The following is a 15,263-nucleotide window of genomic DNA, read 5'->3' as shown; positions in this document are numbered from 1 at the left end:
AGTTTTTCATTTTTTTATTCTAAAAATAAACACGAGTTGTAACAAGAAAGTGTAACACGTTGATAAAGTGGCTATACATACAGCAAATCTAAGACTGAAACAAAGGGCATAGGTCACATACATGTGTGGCCTGTTGGAAACTGATGACTTTGGTGATAAACTGCATGTGGAACAGCTGTAATACAAAAACACTTACATAAAGTAAGCAGGGTTTGAGTACAGCAAATAAGGATTGAGTTTACAGTCTGCTGATGCAAAGCCACCCCCGCCACCGCCGCCGCTGCTGCTGTCGTGGGCCTGGCGGCGGTAGTACCTGCGGAGGGCAGGGCTGCCGGGGTGACACTGTCTCATATGGAGGAAATATTCATCAGGGCGGCCAGAGGTGAAACCGCAGTCTTCGCACACAAAGATCTTGGAGCGTCTCTGGCGGTAGGCGTACTGTTGGTGAACGCCGTGAATCTTCCTCTTGTGCGACTCCAGAGAGCAACGCTGGGTGAAGGCTTTCTCGCACAGCTCACACTTGTAGGGACGGATACCTGGAGACAAAGAGAGACAAAAATACTTTGTTTTCAGTGCACGTCTGTGTGTTGTGGAGGCTCTTGCACATTCATTGGCTTTGTAGTTGTGTCACATTCAATTTGAACGCTCATCTGACCTGTGTGTGTTCGCATGTGCCTTTTGAGGTCGAAGGTGTCGTTGAATCCTTTGCCACAGTATCGACACGGGTGCCTCTTCAGCAGGCTGTGGCACTTGAGGTGCCGGGTCAACATACGCTGCAGAGGGAATATCTTATGGCACACCGAGCACACAAAGTCGCCCGAGCCTGGGGAGGTACGAGGACGTGGCTGTGGAGGAAATGTTCGGAAAGATCTGTTTAGAAAATGGCTGAATAAATAACAACTCAAAGGCTGACCGACTGACACTGGACGCATGCAAATTAAATCTCACAATATTAAACCCCACATCAACATGAAGAAGCTGTAAACAGGCAGAAATATGAATTTGCATATCCAGATAGGTCAGAGAAAAAGAAAGATAACACATCTATTTAAAACTTAATTACAAAACTTTTCACAGCTCACTTGCAGTACAGGTGGCTCACATTTTGGGAATCCCTGGTCTCATGTAATAAAATCGGAACATTTAATTATAGGCAACGCACACTTATATTTCATCACCACTGGTGTTAAACATGGATGAATAAGGATCTCGACAAACGTCCTCATTGTTGGTTGAATTTGTTTTATGACGGCTTTTCAAGGGTTCATTCAAGGATTGTTAAAAAAAAAAAAAAAGTCATTGTGAGCTCATTTGCATGTCATCAGCATTTTTAAAAGAATAGGGGAATAACGTCAGGTCGTCTAGAGTCTCCCTCGCCAGTTGGTGTCAATTTCCATCACGCTGTTAAAGTGTCAAAATGTCAGAAAAACATTGTCATTAAACGCCTGTCAAAGTGCTGCGTTCACGGCCTCGTGGTGACCCATAACTTTTCCCAATTTCCTGACTGCCCTCAGTCACTCACTTAGTCCACTGCACAGATTTCAGAGTGAAAGTGTGACTGTGTCAGAGCTTACCTTGGCTCTGGTGACTGGTGCCAGTGCACTGTGATGGTAGAAGGAGCTCCGGAGCATCAGTGTGGACCAGTTCAGCCTGGCATCAGCCCCTGCTCCTCCTGCTCCTCCTGCTCCTCCTGGTAACGACACTCTCATTCTTGCTGCTGTCCCGTGTCCTAAAGTGGCTGCTGACTGAGGCACAGTGATGGGATGCTGAGTGTCGGGACTGCTGCTGCATCTCTGCTCCTTCACGCTGTCACATTCTGCAAAGGAATAACACAAGTGTTTTTACGTGACAATTTCTTAGCGTTTTAGGGATGTCACATAATTTAATGTAGACGTTCTTACCAAGTGTGTCATCTTCTTTCCACTCATGCTGTTCCGGTTCCTTCCACTGCCACGCTCCACAGGGCCCACGCTTCTTTTTTACAAGGAAAGACCTCGGCATCCTTTCGGGTTCTCTGAGTCCTTTACTTCTGCTGATATACTTGATCATCAGTGAGGAAATTCTTAGAGCTATGTAGTGGGTAGTGGAGGGGGAGGGGGGGGGGGGGGGGGGGGCGGTCAGTCAGTGTTTTGACTGGAGCACACCTGTGTTGACTGTGCGCGTGCGCCATTTTAACTGGTCCCCCACCGGTTTTGCATGTCAGGTAGTGAGAATCCGGGGAGAATCACATTCAAGTGGCCCTTGACATGCAAAGTTTGGCCCCAGACCAAACCCTGGCCCCAGACAAAGGGCACGGTCGGAGTAACAGGAGCAAGCACAGAGGAGCCACAGCTTTAACTGCTAGGTAAATCAGGCCCTTTCTCCGCCCCGCTGCGATTGTGTGCTGGGATTACGCAGCCATTCACATGCGCTGAAAAGATGTCAAACATTTGTTGTCTCTTATTGACAAAGGTGTTTACATAATTCCACATAACATGATGGCACTTTCTCTCCCATGTTCCCAGTGCATGCTGGGATCCACAGCGGCCGCTCAGACACAGAAGAAGATTAAACCGACGATGAATGGATGAATCAAGGGAAGGTTTCACTGCTCACGAATGTGTTGGGGTTTTTGTTTTTTTATGTCGAGAGCTCCGTGAATGCCGGTGAACAATGACAAGTGGCTGAAGTGAACTGCTCGCCTTTATCTAATTGTTTGAATTGTCAGTGTATACTAAAGAGGAAAATCAACTGAATGCATCTCCACCTTATTTCACTGGACTCTGCATAGCAAATACAAATGTGGCCCGGGACTAAAGCTCGTCATGCAAATATCAATAGAGGTCACTCCAAGAACGTCAGGTGAATAATGTTGTACAAACTGTAGAGCACTATAATCACACAACAGCCTGTATACACACTGTATGGCGTATATATCACTGCCTATACATTTATATACGGCACTACTATGGTCCAGTGGGGTTCTTATGTTATGTTATGTTATCACACACAGTTGTCCACTGGATGAGAACATTAAATAAAATGTGTGGAAACAATATTTAAGGCATAAAATAACAGTGAAATTAAAGATATTTATTTATTAACCCTTAAAACACAGAGCATTTCGGCTGCTTTTTTCCATTGTTATGTTAAAATGTACAGTATATACAGAGGCTATTAGCATGTGCAACATAGATTGTCTTATATCCTTATTTTCAGCACAACCTATAGGCAATCTGATGAAAAAATTTAGTTTTTACACATTTTTTTTTTTAGAACTTTTTATTTATTTCACATAAGTGTCCATTTTCACTCAAATTTTTCTAATTTCAGTTTTAATCTAGCTGTAATTTTTTCCATAATAAAAACCTTTTTTATTCTGTCCGTCCACTGCAATATGGTGGGGGGATGTGGCTTCGACCAATTAATTCTGATAATTTTCTTTGCTATCAAGAGCAGGACTCTCACTAAGTAGCTACATTCTCTGTCTATCAGATCCTCAGGTAGTATCCCAAGTATGTAAAGGGTAGAGTCAAGATGTAAATCAATACCCAGAATTCTTTTTATTTCTTTTTTTACCCCTTTCCAAAAATATACGATCTTTGGGCAATCCCAAAATATATGAGTGAAGTCACCCACCATGCCGCAGTTCCTGCAGCACAAATTTGACATTTTACTATATTTTGCAGTGACAGATGGGGTATTAAAGTAGCGCATCTTGACTTTCCAGTCAAACTCCCTCCATGTTGGACTGTTAGTTAATTTATGACCTGCTCTGAACGTTTCCTCCCAATCATCATCCGTTATTATTATATTTGCTTCCAATTCCCATTTTTCTTTAACATCAATATTATTGTCCTTGGATTCATATTGTAGTGCTTTATACATTTTTGAAATCAGCCCTTTTTTTGACTCTTCCTCTGTAAATGACATGAGCAATTCTTCAACCTTTGTTGGTTCTTTGCTTATTCTTTCCCATTCATTATGTTTCTGAAGATAGTGTCTCAACTATCAAATATTTATAAAAATCATTATTTGGTAAATTTAATTCCTGTTTGAGTTGTTCAAACGTTTTTTTCTGTAAAAATTTGTGCAATGTACACTAACCCTTTGTTCGACCATTTCTCAAATACTGAATCCATAGTACAAAGTCTGGGTTTTTGGCTATTTTTGTAGCTTTACTTACAGAGCTTGATACATTTAATTTTTTTTGTATTGTGGACCAGATTTTCATTGTTTCTGTTATCAAATCATTTCGAATTTTAAGCTTCTTTTGCACCAGGCTGGTTACAAATGGTAACGACTCCAAAGACACAGTAGGGCAGGCCCTAGTTTTTACACATTTTGAGTAGTAAAAGTATTCAAAATGTTTAAAATCGGATTGAATTTGTGAAATTTGGAAATACGCCACAGTTCAAAGTTCTCTCGGCTCATTTTTTTTGAACAACAAAAATAAAAATTTTGTGACTTATACACAATTATTGCTGAAAAAAAAGATTTATTTTAAAGCCTGAATATGTGACCTATTAACAAACACACACCCCAAGGATGTCCATATAAGGTGTTGTGGATTATTCCCACGGCAATTTAGCATGGGTGCACCTCCGTTAAGGGTTAAAGTGCAGCTCATGTGTCGCTGGGGTCGCCGGGGTCGCCGGGGTCACTGTTGCCAATTCCAGCTGATACAGGGCCACATAGAGACAAACAACTATCCACTCTCACACTCACACCTATGGTGAATTTAAAGTGTCCAGTTTATCTTATCCCCAAATCTGCATGTTTTTGGACTGTGGGAGGAAACTGGAGAACCTGGAGAAAACCCATGCACTTACACATAATACATATACATTAAAATGAATTAAAAGTCAACCAACTACAGACTGGAGCATGTTACTTTTCCTAAACAAAAAAAAAATGCCATAAATGGAGAGTCTATCTAGCTGGGGTTTCAAATTCAAATGACCCAGGGGCCAATGAGCAGCTTGTCTGGCCAAAAATCGTACTTCTTGGAAATAAGCAACTTTTCAGGAGCAGCAGCGGTTTTGCAGAATTTCAAAATAAAAGTGTCTGTGTCAACGTGGACCGATGTATAGTTATAAATAAAACATATTTATTATGCAAAATGAATATATTACTAAAGAAAACATACAGGAAAATTACTCAACACAATTATACATTGATTTTAAGTATAGTGAACTGAAATGGAGTTCCCTTTTGATCATGAATCACAAAACGAGTGAAAGGCGATATATGGCGCCGATGTTGATGATGCTAGCGTTTTCCCGGCAGCATGCTGACTGTACCGTGTGCTGTTGCTGTTCCAAGCTGCGCTCTAACTGTATGCAAAACGACAGCCCGAGTGCTGCAGCATGGAAATGAAATGGTAAGAAGCTATAGCTTCACTCTGTAAAAGACAAAAACATGGCCCTTCACGGACAACGTCTGTCTAACATGAATGAATAGCTCTGTATTAGTTTTAATCGCACATTGAGCTTTATTTGCTTCACTAAAAGCTGTGGAATTCATGTTAATTTCATTGTATTGGTTTGTTTAAATATTCAAGTGGAAATGGAAGACTTGGAAGACTAAGGATGAGCCTTATAGGCTTTACATTGCAATTGAGAATTGTATCTTTTAAGGTAAGAATTCATTTCCCACCGTCGGCTCATTCACAATTGTTTACTGTACTTATCCCAGGTGGACGATACATGTGTTTGCCCATAAGCCTCGGTCCTCTCTGAGTCTGGTAAAAGAAAACAATGCTGTTCAAACACTCTGTGTACACAGTGGACGTGAAACAGTGTGCGCCAGTCTTTAGTCTTTACCCTGTGAATGAATTCCACCAAGTTTGTTCTCTGTAGTGTACACACACATGCAATCACACGCACACACGCAGACTTGTTTCTATATCAGAGTGAGGACACATCAGAGATAGACACTTCATAACCCTACGTTACCAAGCACTTCACCCTAACCCTAAAACCAGGTCTTAATTCTAAATAAAAAAACAAATGTGTGGTGTCAAAATGTCCTCACAGACAGGTTTCTACGTTGTTCTTGGATCTCACAAAGATATAAATACAAGTACACATTCACACACACACACTCGCCTGTATTTGAGTGTGTGAGTGTGCGCTCAAAAGCATCTTCCCCTCATAAGCATGATCAGAGAAGGACCCCTACTGGTTGAAGTCATTTACTGAAAACTGTGACAGAGGTTTTCAATACATGCATTGCTATATTTGGAGATGATAATTCATGCTTTTATAACCACACGTCTGGACTGTCATAACAGCCTTTTCACCTGTTTAAATAAGAAAGTGCGTTTAAGTGGAACGTACAAAAGGGCGCATATATATCACGCCCGTTTTAGCCTCGCTTCACTGGTTACCAGTGAATTTTTGAATCTGTTTTTAAATGTGGCCCCTAACGTTGCACGGTCAAACTCAGCCTTACATCACTGACCTGCTACAGCTTCACACCCCCAGACCGCGGTCTGAGGTCAGCAGGTCAGACGTTACTTGGGGTCCAAAAGTGTTGCTTCACTTCTGCCTACATCGGAAAATTCATGTGTTATTTTTGACTTCAGTGTTGAAAATCTGTAGGTGTAGGTGGTTCTCACTTCTCTATTCTGAATTATGGTGTGTCCTTGATTGGCAAGACACACACACACACATTGAGAATGGAAACTTTAGTGGCTTGAGAGTTTTGAGTGGTGACATCAAAATGTCAAAAAGCACTGTATGTTAATACAGACATGCAACACTGGATTTTGCACTACTTCAACTCCAGCCTGTCATATCCCTACTCAATTATGTTGTGTATGTGCCATATTTTTCTGTGCAATAATCATGTGCAATAACTGTGTGTCACTGTACTCTATTCACATGCTGCTTGCAGTTCATTTTATCTGTGCCCATGATTAAGGTGTGTAACATAAGTAAACATATAAAATATGTTGTTGTTCATCCCTGTTTTTTGCATTTGTGTATTTTATATTGCTTATTTTATATCATAGTGTAGTTCTGAGTGAATTTCCCTAGTGTGGTATCAACAAAGTCAAATCTAATCTATTCTAATCTAATCTAATCTAGTCAGACATAACAAAATAACAGGATGCTACTTGGGCTCTATTGTTCCTTCCCACATCAAAACAAGCAACTCAGTTTAACGTTTAACAGTAACAAAAAAAAACAGAAATCTGCTGAAACAGAAATCACTGATGCTGGATAAATAAATACGAGCAGCTGTCTCTCGCTGAATCTCTAGAATCAGCTGCTGCTGTCTGGCACACACAGACATTATAGAAATGAGGAACAGCAGTGTCACCATGAGAGCTACAAGAGGAAATGGACAACAATACAGATGACTATTGAGAGGATGGAAGAGGTGACAGACAGTTTCTCTCTCTCTCAGACCACACAGCGCACAGTCAGTGTAGATAATAATGCAAATGCACACGCTATTTATCTTCTTTGTTGATGCAATCGCGTATTATCATTTGCCAAGTTCATTCAGCAATTAGAAGGTAAGCCCAGGAGGAGATGAAGACTTCATAAAGTTGTTCACAAAACCTCAGTCTGTGTAAAAAAATATATATATATTGATATACAGCTACTGCATAATTAATTCAGTACCTGCTGCAAAAATCAAGAAGTTTGCAGTTCTTCAAGGCATAAAGCCACTACTTCACCTGCTGCTACTTTGTTCCACTTCTGTTGCTAAATGTGTCCATTCTGACACATTCATGGTCAAATATGACAGACAGCAATGATACAACTAATATTGTCAATAACACAGAGCAGTAATTGCTTTGACATGAAAACAACAACTTTTCCTGCTGGGTTCCAGCTCTTCATCTGCACACACACACACACACATAGTGAAGAAGAGGAGGCAGACAGAAATCAGTTCTATACCACAAGCAGACAGAACGTGGGGGCAGTGCAAAACAAGAGCACGCAGAGGCAACGAGAACAGGAAGAGAGAAAAAAACTGTCTAGGAAATGAGATTATAAAGGCAGAAGTGCAAGTGGCTGGTGTCAAACAATGTCATGAATGTGAGGCATGGAGGTGCTCAGGCACAAATGACAGCCGGCGTGATTCAGTAGACGACACGTCCACTTAGGAGACGGAGAAGGTTGATGACAAGAAGAAGAAGAAGAAGAAGAAGAACTGTCAAAGATCAAGTGAGAGTCTGACCACAGGTGGAAAATGGCGTGAGTACTTCTTTAAGTTATTATTATACATGGTTATTACAGGAAATAATAATTGTTTTTTCCTCCTGTATCAATTGAAAACACTTGTTAATGGATAACTGAAGACATTAAAAAGCATGCACAAGTGTGCTGCTTCCTATATACTCTGCACTTGACGTTCGCTCTTCTGCTCTGACTGGATTTCCTGCTGTGTGTGTGTGCGTGCAGCTCATAGTGTTCACACGTGGTGTGTATCTCTTGCACAAACACAAAGCATGTTACCAAATCCTAAAAACAAGCTCTTAAAAGCGTTAGTATCATTTCAAAAAATCACCATGTATTATTGACAGGTGAACAAATGAAGTCCTTATAAGGAAGCGATGCACTGAAGCACAGGAAGTGGTTGGAACGTTTCAGCAGGAAGTCAAGATTTCCCACAGACGACAGACTTTTGCAACAACCACCAAACTGAAATAACTGAGGTGTATAAATAAATAAATAAATATGTGCTCAAGCGTTTTCTTCCTCTCTTCGCTGTCCTGTAAAACCTGGACTTAACTGATCGCATAGAGTGTACGTATGTTCTGCTACCAGGGAAATTAAACTACACAGAAGATACATGGGCGTAAACACGGTGAAAAACCACAGCGCTCTGAAATGATTTCACTTAGATTTAGTCATGTGATCTGTTATTTCGATCACCTGTTCAAACCTGAGTGAACCCTGTGCAAAACACGATGTTTATTTTAAGATTTTCCCTCCTATGTTCACCCTACGTTTTTGCAGAAACCTTGGTCGCTGACACTGTCAGTTACTATATTTTGGAAATAAGGTTCTTCACTGCATTTATTTGACCACTTCTTGTGTGACTTGCATTCATCTATTCACACCCATTCATGTGTTGCATGCACGTATGCAGCGCTCATGCAACACCTGCACAGCCACCAGGAGAAAGTGGGTTCTTCAGAAATAGTTTTTCACACTATACTTCACCGCATAGCATCTCTTTAGCTCATAGTCTGTCCTCTGCATCTGCATCATGTCCCATTTTACCAGTTATTGTGTGTCTCCCTTCATCAGTGAGTCCAGTATCTGTCAGGTGAGAGCAACAGTCATGATGTACGACGAGGCCACTAAGCGCTGGATGCCAGTGGGATCAGACAGTCCCTCCTTCAGCCGTGTCCAGATCTATCACAATCCTGCAGCCAACACCTTCAGAGTGGTGGGCCGAAAACTTCAGGCTGACCAGCAGGTATATATACACACACACAGACGCGCACTAACCTTGACCTAACCACTATTAGTCCAAATGTAACTATTTTTGGTCTCCATAAGGACTACTGGTCCTGACAAGGTCAGTGTTTATGCCAGAAAAGGTCCTAAAAAGGCAACAAATACAAGTCTACACACACGTAAACAAACTGATTTGTACTTATAGGTACTTCACTGACCTTAAAATTGAAAACTGTCTTATTTATACATAGAGACAAAACTGGTACCTGACACCAAGGCCCGAACCAATCTGGATCTCACTCAAAAAATGCTAATAATCAAACTAATTGCTGCTCATGCTAGGTGGTGATCAACTGCCCCATTATCAGAGGGATGAAGTACAACCAGGCCACACCAAACTTCCACCAGTGGCGCGATCACAAGCAGGTGTGGGGGATGAACTTTGGCAGCAAAGAGGACGCTGCTTCTTTTGCAGCCTCGATGTTGCACGCACTAGAGGCTCTCAGTGCTGCAGCAGGTAAACAACGATGATAGAACACACACACCCAGCTTGGCAAAGTGAAGTGCTCCTGTGCTTAGTCATACTTTAATTATTTTACTGTGGAAACAGGAGGGTTTTCTTTTTATGTTCTTCGGCATCAAATTGCCTGTAGGCAATTTTGTAATATCGGTGCCAATGACAAGTCGTTAGTCTAAAGTAAAACACAAAATGCTTTCTGTGAAATGATCCACGCTTAAGGCTGTGCACACAGACCATTTATGAGTCACACCAATGAGTCAAAGTAAAAGCTTTTTCTGGGCTGCAGTCCTGCTTTCAGTTTTTCTTCCGTGTTTTTTTGGCCATGCAGGTCCAGCTCCATGTGGACCCTCTGCACAGGAGCTAGAACAACAGAGAAGGTACTTTTTTTTTTTAATTTGTTGTATCTGTCTAATGTTTTTAATGCAACAGGCACAATTTACAGTGATTAAGAGATATTTAAAGAAAATGGAAGCCAGGACTAGAATCCTGGTTTGACTGAGGGCCCTTTGTGTTTCGAGTTTGCATGTTCTCCCCATGTGTGCATTAACTGGATAAAGTTATAGACAATGAGTGAAGTCAATCAATCACAGATTTAACTCACAGTGGCAGCAGCTTTTAAATGACTTGTCCATCTCTGGTCAGACTAGAGCAAACGAGGCAGGAGGAGCAGCAGCGGGAGAAGGAGCGCCTAGAGAGAGAGAAGCAGGCCTCTGCTGCAGCTTCCCCACTTCCTCCAGCTCCTCCAGCTCCCCCAGCTCCTCCAGCTCCCTCAGCTCCTCCTGCACCCCCCATACCACCTGCCCCACCCGCACCCCCACCACCTCCATGCCCACCACCTTCAAGTGGATCTGGCCCACCGGCGCCACCACCACCTCCTCTGACTGGGGGCTCTGGCTCAGTCCCACCGGCACCACCCTCACCCCCTGCAGGAGGAAGTTTGGGGGGAAACAATCTCGCTGCAGCTCTGGCCGGAACCAAACTGCGTAAGGCAAAGGTTAGTTGTGGTGTTTTGTGTTCCTATGAATGGCTTTGGTAAGGTCGATGATGACGATGATCAGAGCTCAGCGGAGGGAGGTTGTTGTACCTGGTGTAGCTTTGACCCCTACTCTGTAAACACTGTAAAACAAGATGCAGCTGGGGACGCAAATAAAGGAAGATGCTGGTGTGCATGTTTTTATCTCATGGACTGATATAACTGGAGGTGTTTTTGTGTGTTAAGAATGAGAACGACGCTGCAGCCCCCAAACCAGCACCTGCCTCGAGTGGAGGTGGAGGTGGTAATCTAATGGGAGAAATGAGTGCCATCCTTGCTAGAAGGTAAGTTATATTTATATATATATATATATATATATATATATATACAGTATATGTACACTGTGTCTGTGATGATGTAATATGTCTGAATGAGTATGATTCAATTATATTAAACAGGAGGAAAGCTGCTGACAGTCCTGCTGCAAAGAAGGAAGAACCTCCCACTGTAAGTCTCCTCCTGCCAATATCATGATTGTTGGATTTCCATCCCTCTTTTATTCTGTATTATGAGTAGAATGACTGCATAAAACTGATGATATGACTGGAGGATAACACTGGTATGTCTATGATAACCACAGGGCGATGTTGACTGCTCACCATCAAAACCCTCAGGACTAAGAGGTGAGTAACTTCCATCCCCTTTAACCAGACAGAAAAAGCCCAGCTAAATGGGCTTTTATTGTCCTCTTTGTACACAACATAATATTGTGCAGGAAACAATGTGTCAAGTGACAAAACAAATGATCATATTTTAACAGAAATCAATGAAAAACCCAGGGAAAAATGTGCCACCATGCCAAGGTAAGAGGTGGATTGATTAAGGATTATTTAGCTCATATTTCCCCAGAAACGATGGGCCAAAGATTTCGCTTTTTATATTATTTTTATTACATTATTTTTTTTGCAACAGACCTAAATCTTCAAGCAACAATCGAAGGGACTCTAATCCATCTCCCAGCGCGTCCACTCCTCCCCCATGTAATGCCACCACTAACGCATTGTCCAGGTACCAGTCAACTGTACCTCACTGTCACTCTTTCACTCTATTCTCCCAACTTCAAACACAAAAAGTAGACTATTAAAGTGTTATTTAAGCACTAAGATAATGTGATTTACTGTAACACTAGTCCAGGATGTGTTGGATCCTAATTGAATTTGTGTTAAATTGACTTATTAACTGCAAAATATATATTGTAGCATGTACCTGACCAAAGTCTATACAATCTACACATGTGCAAAAGCTTCCAAGAGCGTGTTTTCGCTTTGTTGTACTGGGCCATCGAGTGTTATTTTTGAATTTGTGTTCATCGGGGTGATTGTTGCAAATGAAGCACTTGACATTTGGTGGTTTTTCTATTGTAAGAACCTGTAAGTTGCATCTGCGCTTCAAAGGTTTTTGTCGGGTGCGCTTGCAAGAGTTTGAGTTTCTAGGTCAGAAACTTTCCGCCTGTGAAACGTGGGAGATTAAATGTCTGTGTATCTTTAATTTCAGCTTGTCTGACGATACATTGTAATCGCAGTGATTGTTGTCGTCATGCGTGACCTATGTATGGAGTGTTCTGACTTATGCTTATCCGAGCGTTAGACCCGATTAATATGTTAAACATGAGTCAAAGAAGCAGAAGTAGCCATTTAGTAGGCAGTAAAATTATACTGGCCACAGGAACTTAACTCAAATAGCTCAGTAAAGGCGTGAGGAAGTGGTTGCTCTTACTGAAACATCAGTGTTTGTTGGGACAGGGTAGACGTAGATGATCCACTCTGAACATGAATCAGACTCATCTCTTCTCCTTTCCTCTTTCACCCACTTTCCTCTGATTTCCTCCTCACTGTTTTTATAATAAACCGTCCTCTCTGTGCTTCTCTGCTTCTCCTCGTCAGCTCCCTCTCAGATCTCATGAAGTGTGTTCATGACTAATCATAATTATTGTATTTCTGTCTTAGGATGAAGGTGTTGAACAAGAGCTCAGAGGGAGCAGGAACTGACCTTGACATGGAACAATTCAAACAGGTTGGTTCCTCTTTCCGTTTTAACCATACATCCTACACAACTCATTTAAATACAGCACTTTTACTCGTTTGGACTGGAAAATATTAACTTTCAAATGCATTATGTGCCTAACAGAAAATAGTTTTTTTTGTGTATGATAAACAGAGATGGTTAAACCACTGCAACGTTGTCATGTTGTGCATGGGTTTTCACAAACAAATGGTTTCAAACTCAAATGGAGTCCACTGAGTGTCCAGTTTGGTCCGTAGGGGGCCAGTCAAGTGCAAAAAAGTCCAACTTTTTGAGAAAAAGACGGTGAAATAATAACATTTATAATGATATTTCACATGATTTCAAAATAAAGGTGTCTGTGTTGACATGGAACGCTAAATAGTTCACAATATAAATGTATTTATGATGCAAAATGAATCTATGTGGCCCGCAATCCACAAGTTTGAGGACTCACAGTCTTACCTTTATTTGTACCTGGTCAAATAGCAGCACATATAGAGCCTTAATGAAACAATGAGTGAGTTAGACTGAGGTGAAAAATGATTTGTCATGTGAGAACGTCTGAATGTTGAGATCTCATGATGCCGCATGTGTCTGTGTGTTTGTAGCAAATTCTTGAAGAAGTGAAGAAAGAACTTCAGAAAGTGAAGGAGGAGATTATTACAGGTGGGCTCGACTCTGTAACGTCACGTAACAGAATCAATATTGGAAGCTTTTGTGTTCTACATGCATGTCGCTTTTGTTGTGTTCCAGCGCTGGTCAAGGAGCTACAAAGTGCAAACCCCACAGCTGACTTCTGAACGACTGAGGAGCAACTCAGGAAAATAAAGAATATTATATGTGAAGTTTTTATGATGCGAAGTCAAGGTACTCTCACATTAGAAACCCATAGAATTTATATATTTTTTGTTTTTGTATTTTTTGTTTTTTATTAAGCGATCTCAGTAGAGTCATCCCTGTGTTTGACTTCTTCATATTTCCCCATGGTAATGTTTTAAGCATGAAATTTGACGACAACTATATATTGATATTCCAAGAAAGGTTTTCTACTGTATTTCTTACTGCTATCCTTAATGATAATAAATACTGAAATATGTTGCTTTTAAATGTCTGACTGTTTATTATTATTATTATTATTATTATTATAATTTCGGAAACACTTTTCTGTAATATTCTAACTTCCTCCTCTATACACATGCACACGCACATGAGTCCTGTAAGTTTGCATTCCTATAGTCCTCAGACTCTACCACTCTACCCTATAGATGTATATATATATGTATACATGTATACATATATATATATATATATATATATATACATATATATATACATAAAATATTATAATTATTATCCACTCCCATACCATCCACTGTATATGATGCTTGCTTTCCCCTGTTAAAGCTTGCTCACTGGCTTGGTTCGCACACATTTGGTTGTTCACTTCCTTTTTCTTTGTATTTCCTAGTTAAACTGTAAATGTGCTTTTATACTGTAAAACAGTGGAGTCAGAGTGCACTCTGCTGGACAAACTATAGTATGATGATGCCTTTTTGAAAAGATTTTTCTACATTATACTGTTAAAAAAATCATTATTTTTTATTATTTTCATAACAATATATCTGTAATAAACCATCACCTAATACAATTGACCAACAGACATATTGATAGGGGAGTCCCTTTGGATATTCATCAATAATCATCATATTTAGCCACCGTAAAAAATTGAGTGGGAACTAACATTCTCATTGTTTGGTTTCTGGTGGTAGGATAATTTGGAGACACTTAGATGCTTAGGTGTCTGTGTGTGTTTACACTAACTCTGGATGCATACATTGGATATATATTCAGTTATTGGACAATATAGGATATTATCGCTCATCGTGATAAAAAAAAGCACTTACAATAATGGAGATAATATTTCACGTGATTGACTTGAAAATTCTTTAAAGTCCTTGTGATTTATTTTTGCCTATCCTGTACAATACAAGGAAAAAAATAAAGAAAATCAGAAATGTAGAGAAAATAGAAAACAGGAAGAGTTTTATTCATCATACAATATCACACAATATAAAACCTAGCAGTAGATAACCATATCTAAGTGAGTACAAACTTAAATATTTAAAATAAATAAATATTAAAACTGAGACCAAATGCAGGAAGGACAGGTGAAACTATCTGTTAATGGCGATAATGTCATTTTACTAAAGAGAATTTCACTCAATGTCTTCCTGTTTGAAACTGCATTTGCGCGGTTTTACCTGCGGGTGGCGGTAGTGTACATTCTGAAAACTGC

General features: G+C 40.5%; 2 protein-coding genes across 2 annotated transcripts; one reads left to right on the top strand and one right to left on the bottom strand.

Moving 5' to 3' along the window:
• Window positions 1-38: 38 nt before the first annotated feature.
• On the bottom strand, window positions 39-2,028 carry zgc:171929 (uncharacterized protein LOC100124596 homolog). Its single transcript, XM_058627974.1, has 4 exons — window positions 1,902-2,028; window positions 1,575-1,816; window positions 656-845; window positions 39-536 (listed from the first exon to the last, which is right to left on the bottom strand). Exons 1-4 carry the CDS (start codon window positions 1,999-2,001, stop codon window positions 193-195), a joined length of 876 nt encoding a protein of 291 aa, XP_058483957.1. The 5' UTR covers window positions 2,002-2,028; the 3' UTR covers window positions 39-192.
• A 5,955-nt stretch (window positions 2,029-7,983) lies between these two features.
• Window positions 7,984-14,074, top strand: LOC131458489 (vasodilator-stimulated phosphoprotein-like). Its single transcript, XM_058627625.1, has 13 exons — window positions 7,984-8,198; window positions 9,258-9,429; window positions 9,753-9,927; window positions 10,259-10,307; window positions 10,573-10,924; window positions 11,150-11,247; window positions 11,362-11,410; window positions 11,544-11,586; window positions 11,724-11,766; window positions 11,876-11,971; window positions 12,910-12,976; window positions 13,576-13,633; window positions 13,721-14,074. Exons 1-13 carry the CDS (start codon window positions 8,194-8,196, stop codon window positions 13,765-13,767), a joined length of 1,254 nt encoding a protein of 417 aa, XP_058483608.1. The 5' UTR covers window positions 7,984-8,193; the 3' UTR covers window positions 13,768-14,074.
• The last annotated feature ends 1,189 nt before the right edge of the window (window positions 14,075-15,263 follow it).

Source organism: Solea solea, chromosome 4, assembly GCF_958295425.1.
Source record: "Solea solea chromosome 4, fSolSol10.1, whole genome shotgun sequence".
NCBI classification, from domain to species: domain Eukaryota; kingdom Metazoa; phylum Chordata; class Actinopteri; order Pleuronectiformes; family Soleidae; genus Solea; species Solea solea.
The sequence above is the reverse complement of the archived record's forward strand: the minus strand, read 5'-3'. Positions and strand labels throughout refer to the sequence as shown.